The sequence below is a fragment of the Sinocyclocheilus grahami genome, unplaced genomic scaffold (assembly GCF_001515645.1).
Source record: "Sinocyclocheilus grahami isolate Dianchi unplaced genomic scaffold, SAMN03320097.WGS_v1.1 scaffold27.1, whole genome shotgun sequence".
NCBI lineage: Eukaryota > Metazoa > Chordata > Actinopteri > Cypriniformes > Cyprinidae > Sinocyclocheilus > Sinocyclocheilus grahami.
This window is the reverse complement of record NW_015505206.1, coordinates 2,997,707-3,011,743: the sequence shown is the minus strand read 5'-3', so window position 1 is coordinate 3,011,743 and position 14,037 is coordinate 2,997,707. Positions and strand designations below refer to the sequence as shown.

At 37.0% G+C, this 14,037-nt stretch overlaps 1 protein-coding gene across 7 annotated transcripts in view; it reads left to right on the top strand.

The window, feature by feature from the left end:
* The window catches only part of LOC107568067 (RNA binding protein fox-1 homolog 1-like), a 280,788-nt gene that overhangs the window by 246,213 nt on the left and 20,538 nt on the right, over nucleotides 1-14,037 (top strand). For all 7 annotated transcript variants that reach the window (XM_016253945.1, XM_016253914.1, XM_016253925.1 and 4 more), the window contains 2 exons: nucleotides 2,671-2,731; nucleotides 4,457-4,510. In XM_016253945.1, coding sequence (XP_016109431.1) covers nucleotides 2,671-2,731; nucleotides 4,457-4,510 — 115 coding nt within the window. The remainder of the gene's footprint in view (nucleotides 1-2,670; nucleotides 2,732-4,456; nucleotides 4,511-14,037) is intronic.

The window sequence follows — 14,037 nt, the reverse complement described above, 5'->3', positions numbered from 1 at the left end:
AAGGCCACCCCATCCCCCCCCCCCCCCCAAAAAAAAATTTTTTTTTTACAAACAAGCAAAAAAAACACACAATAATCAGTGAGGAACTCATAGCTCAACAATAAACCACCAAACATTCTCAAGTATGTACACTTGCAACAGAACACATTAATATTGTTTTTTTTAAATTTGATTATTTATAATAATTAATTATTATTAGTCTTTTTTGGCAGTTCTTCAGATGTTACCTGGATGGGATGAATTGTTGTTCCTTTTTTTCTTTTTTTATTCATTGGCTTAAATTAGGACTACATTATTATGTAATTATTTGTCCAATTTTTTATCTAAATAATTTAGTATTTTTAAACTTTTTAAAATGCCAGATTGTATATGACATATGATTATTTATTATGTATATATGTATGATTAATTTAAATGATAAATTAATAAATAGGGTCTAAAATTAATTATAATCTATTAATGAATCTGTCTAATAATGTCTCTAATAAAATAATTAAAGCTCTGATAAATTATGGAATATTATATTAACAGACTATCCAAATTTGGATAGCAACCTTTAGAAGCACGGATGTGTCTGTCACATTAAAGGTATAGTTCATTCAAAAATGAAAATGCTGTCATACTTTGCCCAGGTTTTTCTAAACCTGCATAAAGTTCATTCATCTGTTGAACACAAAAGAAGATACTTTGAAGAATGTGGGTAACTAAACAGCTGCTGGTCCTCAGTAACTTCCATAGTAGAGAAAAAATACTAGTAAAGTCATGGGGACCACAAACTGTTCGGTTACCCACATTCTTTAAAGTATCTTCTTTTGTGTTCAACAGAAGAAAGAAATTAGTACAGGTTTGGAACAACTTGTGGGTGTGTAAACGATGACAAAATTTTAATTTTTGGGTGAACTGTCCCTTTAAGTCAGACAGTCCACAGTGAGCAACTGAAATGCCTCTCTGCAAACTGTGCGTTCATCATTAGTTACAGGACAGACCCATTGATACCTTTCCCATTCAGCCCTACATCTGGAGAGCCTTGTGTTCAAAGGGCGGACATGAGCTCCTAGATGTTTTAGACCGCGGGACAAATCGTGTCCCGTATTGATTTGATACGGGACGCATCATTTTACCTTTAAATATGGGACGATTCCGTATTTTAAGGGACGGGTGGCAACCCTACTCCCCACATTGTATCCCTAATACGTTTCAGTTATTCTAAGATCTCAAATCAAATATAATACGGTGCTCGCCGTTATCTAATTGGTTTGCTTTTGTTGGCATTCACTTGTGTTTATTCGGTTCTTTTCTGTTCTATTCTGTTTTTGTTTTTTTTTAAAGCATTTTTTGGCTTAATAAGCAAACGGGTGCAGTAAGTCATCAGGCAGAGTGCAAACAGCATTTGTGTGATGATAGCCAGAGGCCTTATTGCAAAGTTGACGAGGGATCTGCTCTTAAAGCGGCCCGAAGTCGGCAGCGCTTGTTAATTGGCCTGAAGACGCTGCTATTAGACGGAGCTGCTCTCAAACACAAGCCTATTAAAATCTACAGCTCAAATTACACTTACTTTACAGTCTAGAACAGTCACTGAAGGTGAAATACTGTAGCAAAACTGCAGATCTGCAGGTCTGCAGCGAAAGTGGGCATCTTTATAGCCGATTCCCATTTGACGGTTGTGCTTCTTTCTTTACTTGATTTTTTTTTCTTTTCAATTTTAAGAGTTATTCAGATGTGGTGCCGTCTTTAAGTAAGATGTTGCCTATTTTGCCTTCTCATTTCCCCCCCTTTTCCAACGGTAGCTGGTAGGCCCCTCACCAAACTCACTAACCGTGGTAACAATACATACACATGCGGGCGATGGCGGCGAATGGTAAGTGGAGAGCCATCTGCCATTTCACGAACTCCGCGCTGATACCTCGTGACTGTTTTTTGACTTGATGTTGAGTTTCTTGATGCTGTTTTCTCTTGGTACGCGTTACTTGAGTGAACATTTAGCTTCCTGAGAGGCTCTGATTGGATTGAACTGAATCGTGCGCATCCTACTCAGATTCTGAACTCCATGATTATGTTAAATAATGCACCCTCTTTTTATATTCTTTGTTAGCTGTCCTTTCGGCTTGAATGATTTTCTTTCGTAATGACTTTTTTTTTATATATATATATATATATATATTTTCCTTTCTGATTATTCTTCTTGTGATGAAGCACAAGGCTCTTGGAGTGTTGAATGCTAAATGTTGCTTTGTTTTCCGACTGTACCTCAACTCTGAATGTTTAGTGTATGTTGCGCAGTGCCAAACGTTTTTTCTTTCTTTCCATTCCTGCGTTTTCTTTCTTTTCTTTTAACCTAATCGTTCCCTCTCCACTGCATGCTGTCTCATATTCGATGCCTTTCATTTGTTGAGTGCATTTTGTGTGTTTTTGTTGTTTTTTTTCTCTATGTACTCCTTCAACTTGATCTTTTTTTTGATGACGCATGCTGACGAGTCTTTTTATGAGACTATTGCATATATTTTCTTTGCTTTATGTGTCTTACCACTTTTCTTTAACTGTTTGTTATGATCTGTAATCATTTTGAAAAGCTTCACTGTAATGCATGCAATATTTGTTAAAACAATATTTTCAGTATTACAGCTTTAGCTTCAGTATGTTTCTTGCTCACACACTTCTGTTTGTGCTCAGGTTAACAATGCAACAGCACGGGTAATGACGAATAAAAAGACCGTCAACCCATATGCAAACGGTAAGAACAAGTTTCATTAATATTGCGAAGCATCATACCGCTTTCTATTATGTTTTGATGGGCTGATAAACAGTGTTGGGAAGGTTGCTTTGGAAATGCAATAAGTTACAGGTTGCAAGTTATAATAAGTAGTGTCAACTATTTCAATTACTTTATTAAAGTAATGTAACTGATTACATGTGATCACTTTTTGATTACTTTTCAAAATGTCTAACAAATGTATTCAACTGTTAATCATTTTGAAACATTTAAAGCAGGCAGGGTTAACCTTACAGTAGTACTCAGCACTGATGTCAGACTTTCAGAATCCATCACTTGAATATAATAATTTCATTTGAAAACGTAACCACCACAAAATCAGACTTTAGCACCTCTTTTTTACTTTGAGATTGTTCTGAGGTTAAATACTGATTTAAGATGTAGCCTAGTTTAATAGCTATGATACTGTTTTTGAAATCAAATCTTTGCATATCTATGACAGTAAATACTGGCATCTAACAATGCTTTTGGAAAAAAATTGGTTTTTTTTTAAAGCATGTACATAAAACCAAATAAAACCGTTATTAAATAAGCATGTGTCCTAAACTCCTGAAACATTGGTGTCTCGTATTTTAAAACAGTCAATGCAATTTTGGAAAGAAATCAATCATATCTGTATGTGTGTGGAAATATTCAGATGTAACCCCCTTTGTAATCGTTAACATCTTCATAAGTAACTGTAATTTAATTCCAATTTTTTTTTCTCAGTAACTGTAACAGATTATATTTACATTTATTTACATTATTCCATTACATGTAAGTTACTCCCCAACACTGCTGATATATTGGCCAGTCCATTGTCAGTTCAGACACAATACTTATTTTAATTATTTGGGTAAACATGTTTTGTATTTTGTTTTATATACAATTTTTTGAGTGCATAAAAAATAATAATACAATAATTTGATAACATTCAATTGTATTGTATCATCTGAGGTCTGTGTCTGAGACCACTAGTAAAATGGTTCTGTTCAATTTTTCTCATGTATACTAATGCACAAATTACATCAGTCGAACATTTTGAGTAAAAAGTTGAATTGATATTCCTTTAATGACAGCAGCACTGTTACACATTTGTATAAAACCTGAAGATCGTGTTCTCAAAAGAGCATCTTGTGCAGATCAGTGTCACAAATGTACTCATTTATTTACCAACCCAGTAACAGTGCAGAATATTAAATATTTCATATTCATTTAATGCTTATTAGCATGCTATTTTGCAAGTTTCTTTTTACTGTCTTATTCACACTCAGTAGCTTTCTGTGGCCACAGATTCAAACGAAGTTCTTGTAATTCTCGGCTTTCTGAAAATGGTTTTCACTGCAGTTCTCTTCCTCACCGAAAAAGTTTAAATGGAAGTGAAATGCTGAGACAACCTTTTAGATCCCAGTTGATATCACTGAAATCTCTCTCTTTTTTGTACTTATGGAGGGCTTAAACAGACAGGCCATTTGTAGAGGTTAGAATCAGAGAGAAATCTGTCAGGCTGCTCCGTGCCCTTTCCTTACTCTGGATGACAGCAGTGCTTCAGTGTGGTCAGCCCTCTACTGACATCATTACGCATTGGCCTGGAGGTTCTAGTTAGCCAGAATCCATCTCTATGTCTTGTGTAGGATCAGATGTAAATTTCTAGTGGTGCAGACCGAGGTGGCTAATATCAGATCTCCCTCTCTGTCTTATGTCTAGGCTGGAAGTTGAATCCAGTCATGGGTGCAGTCTACAGCCCAGAATTCTATGCAGGTGAGTGGATCCGCATTTAAAAGAAACTGGCTCTGTAATTCATTATACCTTTAGTAAAAAGATTGGGTATGCATGTTATTCCAATGATGAAATAGTTAGATTTTTGGACATAGAAAATAGCTCCAACAAAAACAAGACTTTTGAAAAATGTAGGGAAGAATGCCATGGGAAATTATCAAAAGCATTTTTTTTCTTAAAAAGTAAAATTGTAAAATGTATTAATTATTTGTAAATGTAGAACTCCTATGAATTAAAATGAACCAAATCATTATCATTTATCTTCACCTTTCTGTAGATTTTCTGAAGTTTTGTGTTCTTTTTTTGTTGTGTTCTTTATGAATAAACGCAATCATATTACGATAAATGCTGCAAATGAATAATTGCACAAAGCATCACTGTAACACAGAGGGTTAAATGCATTTGCATTTAGGGCTAATGGGCAGCTTCACTAATGTGCTTTCACTGCAAAAAATGCTTTTCTTACTTAGATTTTTTGTCTTGTTTCCAGACAAAATATCTAACAATTCTTTAATCAAGAAGAATTTTCTAGACAAGTAAAAATTATTGTCTTGTTTTCAGAAAAAAATCATGTCAAAATTAAGTGAGTTTTTGCTTGAAACAAGCAAAATAATCTGCCATTGGGGTAAGAAAAATAATCTTGTTATCTGTTTGAAATAAGATTATTTTGCTTACCCCATTGGCAGATTATTTTGCTTGTTCTAAGCAAATAAAACACTTCATTTTGACTATTTTTTTCTGAAAACAAGACAATAATTTTTACTTGTCTAGAAAATTCTTCTTGATTTAAGAATTTTTAGATATTTTGGCTGTAAACAAGACAAAAAAAATCTAAGTAAGAAAAGCATTTTTTGTAGTGTTGTGTGTGAAAAAAGTTCTAAACCCACAAGCCCTGAATCATCTGTTTATGAACACTGCAGAGGATATGAAATGGTCAATTACTCTGATATCAGACATGATATTTTCATATTCCTTTCAAAAAGCAAGTTTTAAAGCTCACTGTTTTCCTGTTATGTTATTTTATTACCATATATTGGACTTAAAGTGGCTCCAAATAGTATTGGCAGCTTAAAAATGTATGAATCTCATTGCATTAGATAAGTCACTGGATGAAAAATCAAAGAAAGCGCCATTCATTTTGAAGAAAGAAAGTGCACTTTTCACGCTAATAATTTGATGTTTCATAGTAAATACGATGAACTACACCAGTGGTTACTCTGCTAATAAAACTACTCCAGAAATGCCCCCAAAAAGTTACTTGTTATTTGTTATAGATGCCACTAGCCCAGCTAACAAAAATTTGTTCTAAGTACATTTTGCTAATATTTCCATTGTAATATGAAAACATTATATCTGAACATTCAAAACATTTTTAAAAAGTGTTATTTTGCTTATGCAAGTGTCAAAGGAACATTCCATTTTATAATGGGAACATTACTTGTGAATGTTCTCTGAATATTCTGAAACAAGTAGTGACATTTAAAAACGTTTCAGAAATAAAACACTCCATGAGCAATGTATAAGTAATGTTTTTGTGCTAATGCTTTGAGAACATTAGTAAAGACCAGGTAACGTCTCGGTTACGTATGTAACCCTCGTTCCCTGAAGGAACGAGGTTTCCACTGATATAGGAAATTGGGATCTCGCTTAGGGGGACCAATCTACTTTGAGTGTAAACTAAACGAGCCAATGCACATTGGCATGCGATTATTGCATCCAGCTGCTGCTGATCACGGCGTGAGTATAAGTAGGCAGCAGATGCAGCGCATATTCAGGTTTTCGCTGAGGAGCCGAGCCGGTGACCCGGCCGCTCAGCGGTGGTACAGGAGCTGTGGCGACGGGACGTGACATCTCCATTCCCTCCTTCAGGGAACGAGGGTTACATACGTAACCGAGACGTACCCTTTCAGTCGGTCTCTCTCGACGTCATGTCGGATGACCGACGAATTGGGATCCTACCAAAAGGCCACAGCTACCGCCCCTTCCAGTGTCCTGTGGAAGCTACCTGCACCCCTACTTTTTGGCGTAGACCAGGGCCTGCACAAGAGGACCAGCTACTGCTACTATGGCACTACCCACTGAGTAGGCTGGATAACACTGGGGAAACGCACCCGTTCCACTTGGAACAGGGACGTTACGGAAGCTCGAACCTTCCTGAAGGAGGTTTCGGAAGCAATACACATATGGACATCCCTTAGGTGCATATGGAAGAATGGAGGTGATTGAACCCTCTTAGAATGGCAGAAGTCTGCCGGGGAAACACGGGCTCAAGGCTATACCGTGGACTTCACACATATGGGATCCACTTAGGTCTTACATATGGAACCCAGCCTTCTACCGGTTCTCGAGGATTCAACGAGTGAAGGCCTGGTGCCGGACTCTCCGCCACGTCTGGCTGCCGAGGGGACGGAGGAGCTAAACAGGGTCTACTATATGGACTCTCTGGAGTGGTTTTGCAAGCCGACCCGAAGCCGGGGCCTCTCAGTGCTTCTACCCGTTTGAGGTGAGAACACAGGAGGATACCGGCTCCAAACGAAGGCTATAGAATCTAGCGAATGTGTTAGGGGTCGCCCAGCCCGCAGCCCTACAGATATCTGCCAGTGAGGCACCACGAGCCAGCACCCAGGAGGATGCAACACCTCTAGTTGAGTGAGCTCGCAACCTGAACGGGCAGGGCACACCCTGTGCCTGATAAGCCAGGGTGATGGCATCCACTATCCAGTGGGCCATCCTCCGCTCGAGACGGCATTCCCTTCTGCCGGCCTCCGTGACAGACAAAGAGCTGCTCTGAGGTCCTGAAGCTTTGCGTCCGGTCAATGTAGCACCTTAAGGCTCGGACGGGACAGAGCAAAGCTAGGGCTGGGTCTGCCTCCTCCGAGGGCAGCGCTTGGAGGTTCACCACCTGATCCCTGAAGGGAGTAGCGGGAACCTTGGGCACATGGCCGGGCCGGGCCGGGGCCTCAGGGTCACCTGGGAATCAGCCGGCCCGAAATCTAGGCACGAATTGTTGACCGAAAATGCATGCAGGTCCCCTAACGTCGTCTTTAGAAAGACGCACCCGAATTTGCTCTTTTAGGGGAAAAAGCTCTTTAAGCGTGCTGAGGCGCACCGGGGAGATGATCATCTGCAACACAAACAGGGGGTAGTGCAGCCTGATGTGTGCAACCCACTCAACACGGGAAACCCCCACCACTGAAGCGCCGTCCGCCAACACGAAGAGCTCTCCAAGAGCACGCTGAACTCGTTCAGTCTTCTTCTCTCCGAAGAGTAGTCAGGAGCAGAACGATGTGATCGCTCGGCTCCTCAGCGAAAAGCTGAATATGCGCTGCATCTGCTGCCTACTTATACTCACGCTGTGATCAGCAGCAGCTGGATGCGATAATCGCATGCCAATGTGCATTGGCTCGTTTAGTTTACACTCGAAGTAGATTGGTCCCTCTAAGCGAGATCCCAATTCGTCGGTCCTCCAACGTGACGTCGAGAATGACCGACTGAAAGGGAACTCGGAATGAACATTGCTAGAAGAATGTTTGTTCCTAACTTTGAGAGAACCTTGCCAGAATGTTAACCTGAGAATGTTCTGAGAATGTTCCTTGTTAGCTAAGTGGTTTGAACAGAGTGGGTGGTAGAATGAAATTCTAACATTTTAAGTGTGATTTAAAAGTGTCCAGATACTTGTCGGGTCTTTGTCAGTGTTGTTCAGTTTTTGGTTAAAAATATCAACCACAAACAAGCAGAAAATTGTAGCAGTTGTTGTTTAACTGCATTATTTGACGGAGGCATAGTTCTGGGCCTGGTGTTTGGAGGTGTGTATAATGCGTGACCTTAATCTACGGGCTCTGGCATCAGCTTGAAAGAGCTGGCAGGCAGGAAGTGATTATTCTAATCACTCAAAGGGCCTGTTTCACAATGTGCATCTGTGTTCGCTGGCCTATTGGCAAGAGGCTCCAAGACGCCATTGTCACAACTGCAAACACGCTACCCATCTTTGAAAACATAATCCAGCGAGCTTCCAGACCCCCAGGGCTTAATTTCATTTTATGGGCCTTTGAAATCAAACGGGTTTCGCTGGTTGAAACACACGCTGAACTCTTTTTCTCTCGTTTACTTCGGTCATCTCCTCCATAACCTTGGCCATCCCAGCCTCTGACCTTCCCCGAACATCATTACCTCCTCCATTATATGGGAAAATATCAAGATTTTATGATAATAAGAAGAAACGGGAAGGCAAAAATATTGAGGTGATGGTTAAATCGAATTGTCTGTCGACGCAAGGGCATCAAAGGGCTGAAATATATTTTATAAATTAAAATCAATATTTTCAATTTCTCTAGACAGCCGTTTGCCTAATTCAGCGCACATTCTGTTAATTACAAAATGGCTCATTATTGATTTGCTTTCGTCTCACCTTTCAAGTGTCCAAACAGCCCACATCCCATTAAGGTGCGAATGTTTTGTTCTTCCCAGCACTCACCGTTTCTTTTCTTCTTTTTTTTAAAATCTTTGTCTTAATTATAATTAAAGCGTCGTTAATACGCCCGAATTGTGGCGATATCGGAAAACGCCTCAGATCTTTTCGTTTGTCTAATTGCAGAAATAGGCTTTGGCACGTAGCTGCTGGGATTGCAGATAGAAAGACTGCACAGAGCGATTGAGCGTGAATTTGAATGGTGGCTAGTAAGCTAGAAAGTTACCTATATAAACAAATATCCTGAAGGACCGGGATGGAAAAGGAGCGTCTTTGATTCATGAGACAGTCAGATGTGTGACGTGAGGTTAGTTTCTGAACAAGCCTCAGCGGTCGCCACTCGAAGCGGCTCTCACCTGCGGCAGACTGTTGATTTAAGATAGCTTTGATGTTCATTAACAGTTCTCCGGCTGAGGCGAATGAAAGCTATTGGCACAAGGCTGAGGGATGACCAACGTGCCAGACCTCGCTTGTCTGCCAGGCTGATCTCTGATTAAGTATTACGGCTGACGGAGATTGGGCGGATGTTTGAAAATTAGACTTCCAGCAATTTACGCCCAGAGATTATGCAAATTGAGGCCACCTCTGACCACGGGAAATCTGAGGCTCTTCTTTAAAGACGCACACATACACACTCTGTCTTTCTCTAATGCATGGGGGGGGGGTTCAGGAAATGATCTCACACACGAGCAAGGTTAAAAAGATGCAGCTCTAGCAATTATTTTTTGAAAGTCATACAGTATATGCTGCCTGATAACAAAAGGCAAATATAAGGGTGTTTCCTCAACTATGGGCGCTTTTAGAAGATACACGTCTGACAGCTATACTTGTGCATAGACACATGCATCATAAGAGAATTCTGTTTTATTTTTGTTCCTAAACCAATAATGTCATTTCTATCACATATAAAAATGGTGTATTTTGTTTTCCTTGCTAAGGTAAATTTAATGATTAGCCTTTTATGTATTCAAAATGCGCACACACTTAATGTTTTAACATTTTAGCACAATTTGACTATTACTATGCAAACTTGTAATTTCAACTTGAGAAAAGTCAGAATCGTGGGATATAAACTTGCAATTGTAAGGGAAAAAGTCACGATTAATTTTTTCTTTTTTATATATATTTCATAGTGGCAGAAGTGTTCCATAATTACAGCATCATTGGAAATGATGCACAATAACATATTCCATTCAAAAAAAAATAGTAGTGCAGTGAAATTCTCTTTCCGTACTATACAAGCATTGGGTAAAAATATCAACCACAAAGCAGAAAAATGTAACGGTTGGTTATAAATTGTAAGTGTATTATTTAACTGTGTTTTTTATCACATTATGCAATCAAAATGAAATTATGCAATTCCATTTTCCATGTGACGTATACCTTGATGTTTATTTGTTGTCTTCACGCATCATATTTCATATTTCAGCTCAAACATGATCATCACTGACACTATTGTCTCTTTTGTAACCACATACACAAATATAAATATTAAAATAATAATAGCTACTGTATACATAGTTTCTTTTTTCACTTTATTTCATTGTATTAGATGAACTACATATATATATATATATATATATATATATATATATATATATATATATATATATACAGGTGCGTCTCAATAAATTATTGGTGGGTTTTTGTTAAATGTGAGCCAAAATCATCACAATTAAAAGAACCAAAGACTTAAACTACTTCAGTCTGTGTGCATTGAATTTATTTAATACACGGGTTTCACAATGTGAGTTGAATTACTGAAATAAATGAACTTTTCCACGACATTCTTATTCATTGAGATGCACCTGTATGAAGAGTTCAGATGCAAAAGCCTCTAAGTACGTCTGACGTTTTTCTTTAAAATTAGCATTTCTTTCTGGCTACTATGTATAGATTTCTATGTAAGTACTGGTACTTCTGAATAGTTTGAGGCTGGGATTTAGCACATTTGAAGTGAAATTACTTGATGAACATATACTATGTGTGGAGAGCATTCACTCAGTATCGTTATCTCATTTTTGACCAAGTTGGCTTTTAGAGGCTTTTGCATTGGAACTCTTCATATATATATATATATGAAATCTGTTTGAATTCAAATCAACCCCTGAGACATGAAAGTGCCTACAAGATGAAGAAATGTACACATAAACGCTCACACCATTCAGACTTTACGTTTCTCTGCACACACATACACACATTCATTTATTGACCTCCATTTCTCATCTTTAATGTTTATTGGCAAAGAAATAATTGATCACATATTGGTAAACTCATTTCCTTAAGTGAGAGGAGAGGAAGGGTAACTTCTCTATGCCCAACATTCAGATGATTGAATTTTCAGAAGAAACAGACTCGTATTGGCTGAGAGAGTTTCAGTCATATGAACTGAAATGGAGTACTTTGGGTTGTAATGATTTAGAGGGTGATTTGTATTGACTGACAGTTTCGCAGCACTAATGTTTCAGTGTTTTAGTATGACATCACTGTCCTTGCTCTCTCTCTCTGATTGAGTCCTTACTGAACGAGAGACAGTGGCCGCCTCTGGCGCTTTCAACATTGCTGGGCTTTTTTTGAACTTACAAATACTGAATGATAAGTTTGAAAAGTGACGTGCAATTAACGGAGAATTTGCGAATATTCAAAAAGGCAGCAGCAAAATGGAATTAATTTGAGCAGATAGGGTATCGTGGAAGACAACAAGCGGCTTTTAGCGGAAGGACGAAGCGTTTTAAAATGGAATGAAAGCACTTTTGGTGGCTGCTTCTGTGTTGTACATTGAACGTTTGAGATTGCATTGTGGGAAGAAACAATTTGAAATGACCCCGACGTGTGTACAGAGGTGATTAAAAATGTGCATTCATTAAGACTTGAAACGTGTTTCAGAAGACTGCTTACTGTGAGATTACATACGTTTGCATTATAAAGCTACCAGAGAACAGTGTATATAAATAGTGACTGTCTACTTACATTTTTCTTAAAGGAAAAAAACTGGAAATTTAATAGGGATTGGTCAGCTAGTCCAACAACTGACTAGTGACAACTGACCCCTCATTCAATTTTAACTTTTATTTTAATTAATTTTATTGATAATTACAACAATCATTATTTCTAGTGCTGTCAAACGATTAATCACGATTAATCGCATCCAAAATACAAGTTTTTGTTTACATAATGTATGTGTGTGTGTACTGTGTATGTTTATAACGTATATATAAATACACACATACATACAGTTTATATTTTGAAAATATTTACATTGCACACATTACATTGTATATATTTATGTTTATATGTAAATTATTTATATTACAGATAAATATATTTCATATATAAACATGACATATTTTTAAATATATACTGTATGTATGTGTATTTATATATAGATAATAAATATACACAGTACACACACATATATTATGTACACAAAAACTTTATTTTGGATGCAATTAATCACGATTAATCATTTGACAGCACTAATATTTCACATTTATTTATTCTTTAATCATTTTCATCATTTCATATTTAAATTTCTTTAATTGTATTTTCTTAAATAATTTTATTTTCAGTAGAATCATTAAAAATTGTATTTTCAGTCAGTTCATTTTATTATGAAAATGATTAATAAAATAAACTGACTGAAAATAAAATTGTAATTATTTTATTATGAAAATGATTAATAAAATAAACTGACTGAAAATAAAATTAGAATTATTTTATTATGAAAATGATGAATAAAATAAACTGACTGAAAATAACATTTTAAATGATCAATGATTCTACTGAAAATAAAATTATTTAAGAAAATACAATTAAATAAATTGAAATATGAAACTATGAAAATGATTAAAGAATAAATAAAAGTGAAATATTAGTGCTGTCAAACGATTAATCGTGATTAATTGCATCCAAAATAATATTTTTGTTTACATAATATATGTATGTGTACTGTGTATATTTATTATGTCTATATAAATACACACACACATACATGTATATATTTAAGAAAGTATGTTATGTTTATATATTAAATATATTTATCTGTAATATAAATAATATAAACATATACATATACATATACATGTAAATATATGTAAATATTTTAAAAATATATACTGTATGTGTGTGTATTCACTCAGCACTGGGTTGTATTTAACCCAGCATTTTTTAGAGTGTACTTTCTTAATTTGTTTGATTTTTAAAAAATCTTCCATTAATTATTTTCATAATCATTGATCCTAGTTTTCAACAAGCTGCAGAATTATCCGTACTCAATACACAGTGCATTTTACATTATCAGCTGTGAGATTTGTCTAATCTCGAAGCGCCTCTTGTTTATATATTATGCATCCGTAAAAGAGCCTCTGCGGTTTGCTGCACTGTGTAAGGTTGCAGAGCGTGATGCGCAGGGCAACTGAACCTCCTGCAATGTTTATGAAACGTGGGCTCTGCCCACCCATCACCCCCCCAAACACTTCCCACACAAAAGCCAATGAGAGAAATTATTGCGCTACAAAGCAGTTGTACACTTTTATGGCTTTGATGCGGAGGCTACCTCCCGTCGGCCAGAGCATCTGCTTCACTGTAATCGCTCTCAAAGCAATAAAACGGACTAACTCTCCTCTGCATCCCCCCGGAGCTCACTGCTGCTGCTGCACGCTCCCATCTCTCATTCAGCGGCACTTACTGTTGTTCCGTTTTCATCTAGCCCTCCACCCTTCATCGTTCTAAATGAAAGTGCATAGTCTAAGTTGTTTATCCTGTAAATATTCAGGCTAAATACATCTCATATTTATTTTCCTCAGGACACATTCTACACATCAAAGTGAAGCTCTTGCAAATATGCAAACATGTATGCGGCATATTTCAAAAATGGCTGTCAGATGGGCTGCCTGGCATGGAAGGAGAATGAAATAAAATGTGACTAATGAATATTATTGTTTTTTTTTTTAATGCTGCATTTTTAAATACTGCATTTAAATGCTGCCTTTTATATACGTATATATGATTCTGATACTAGTGAATTATAGATAAACATTAT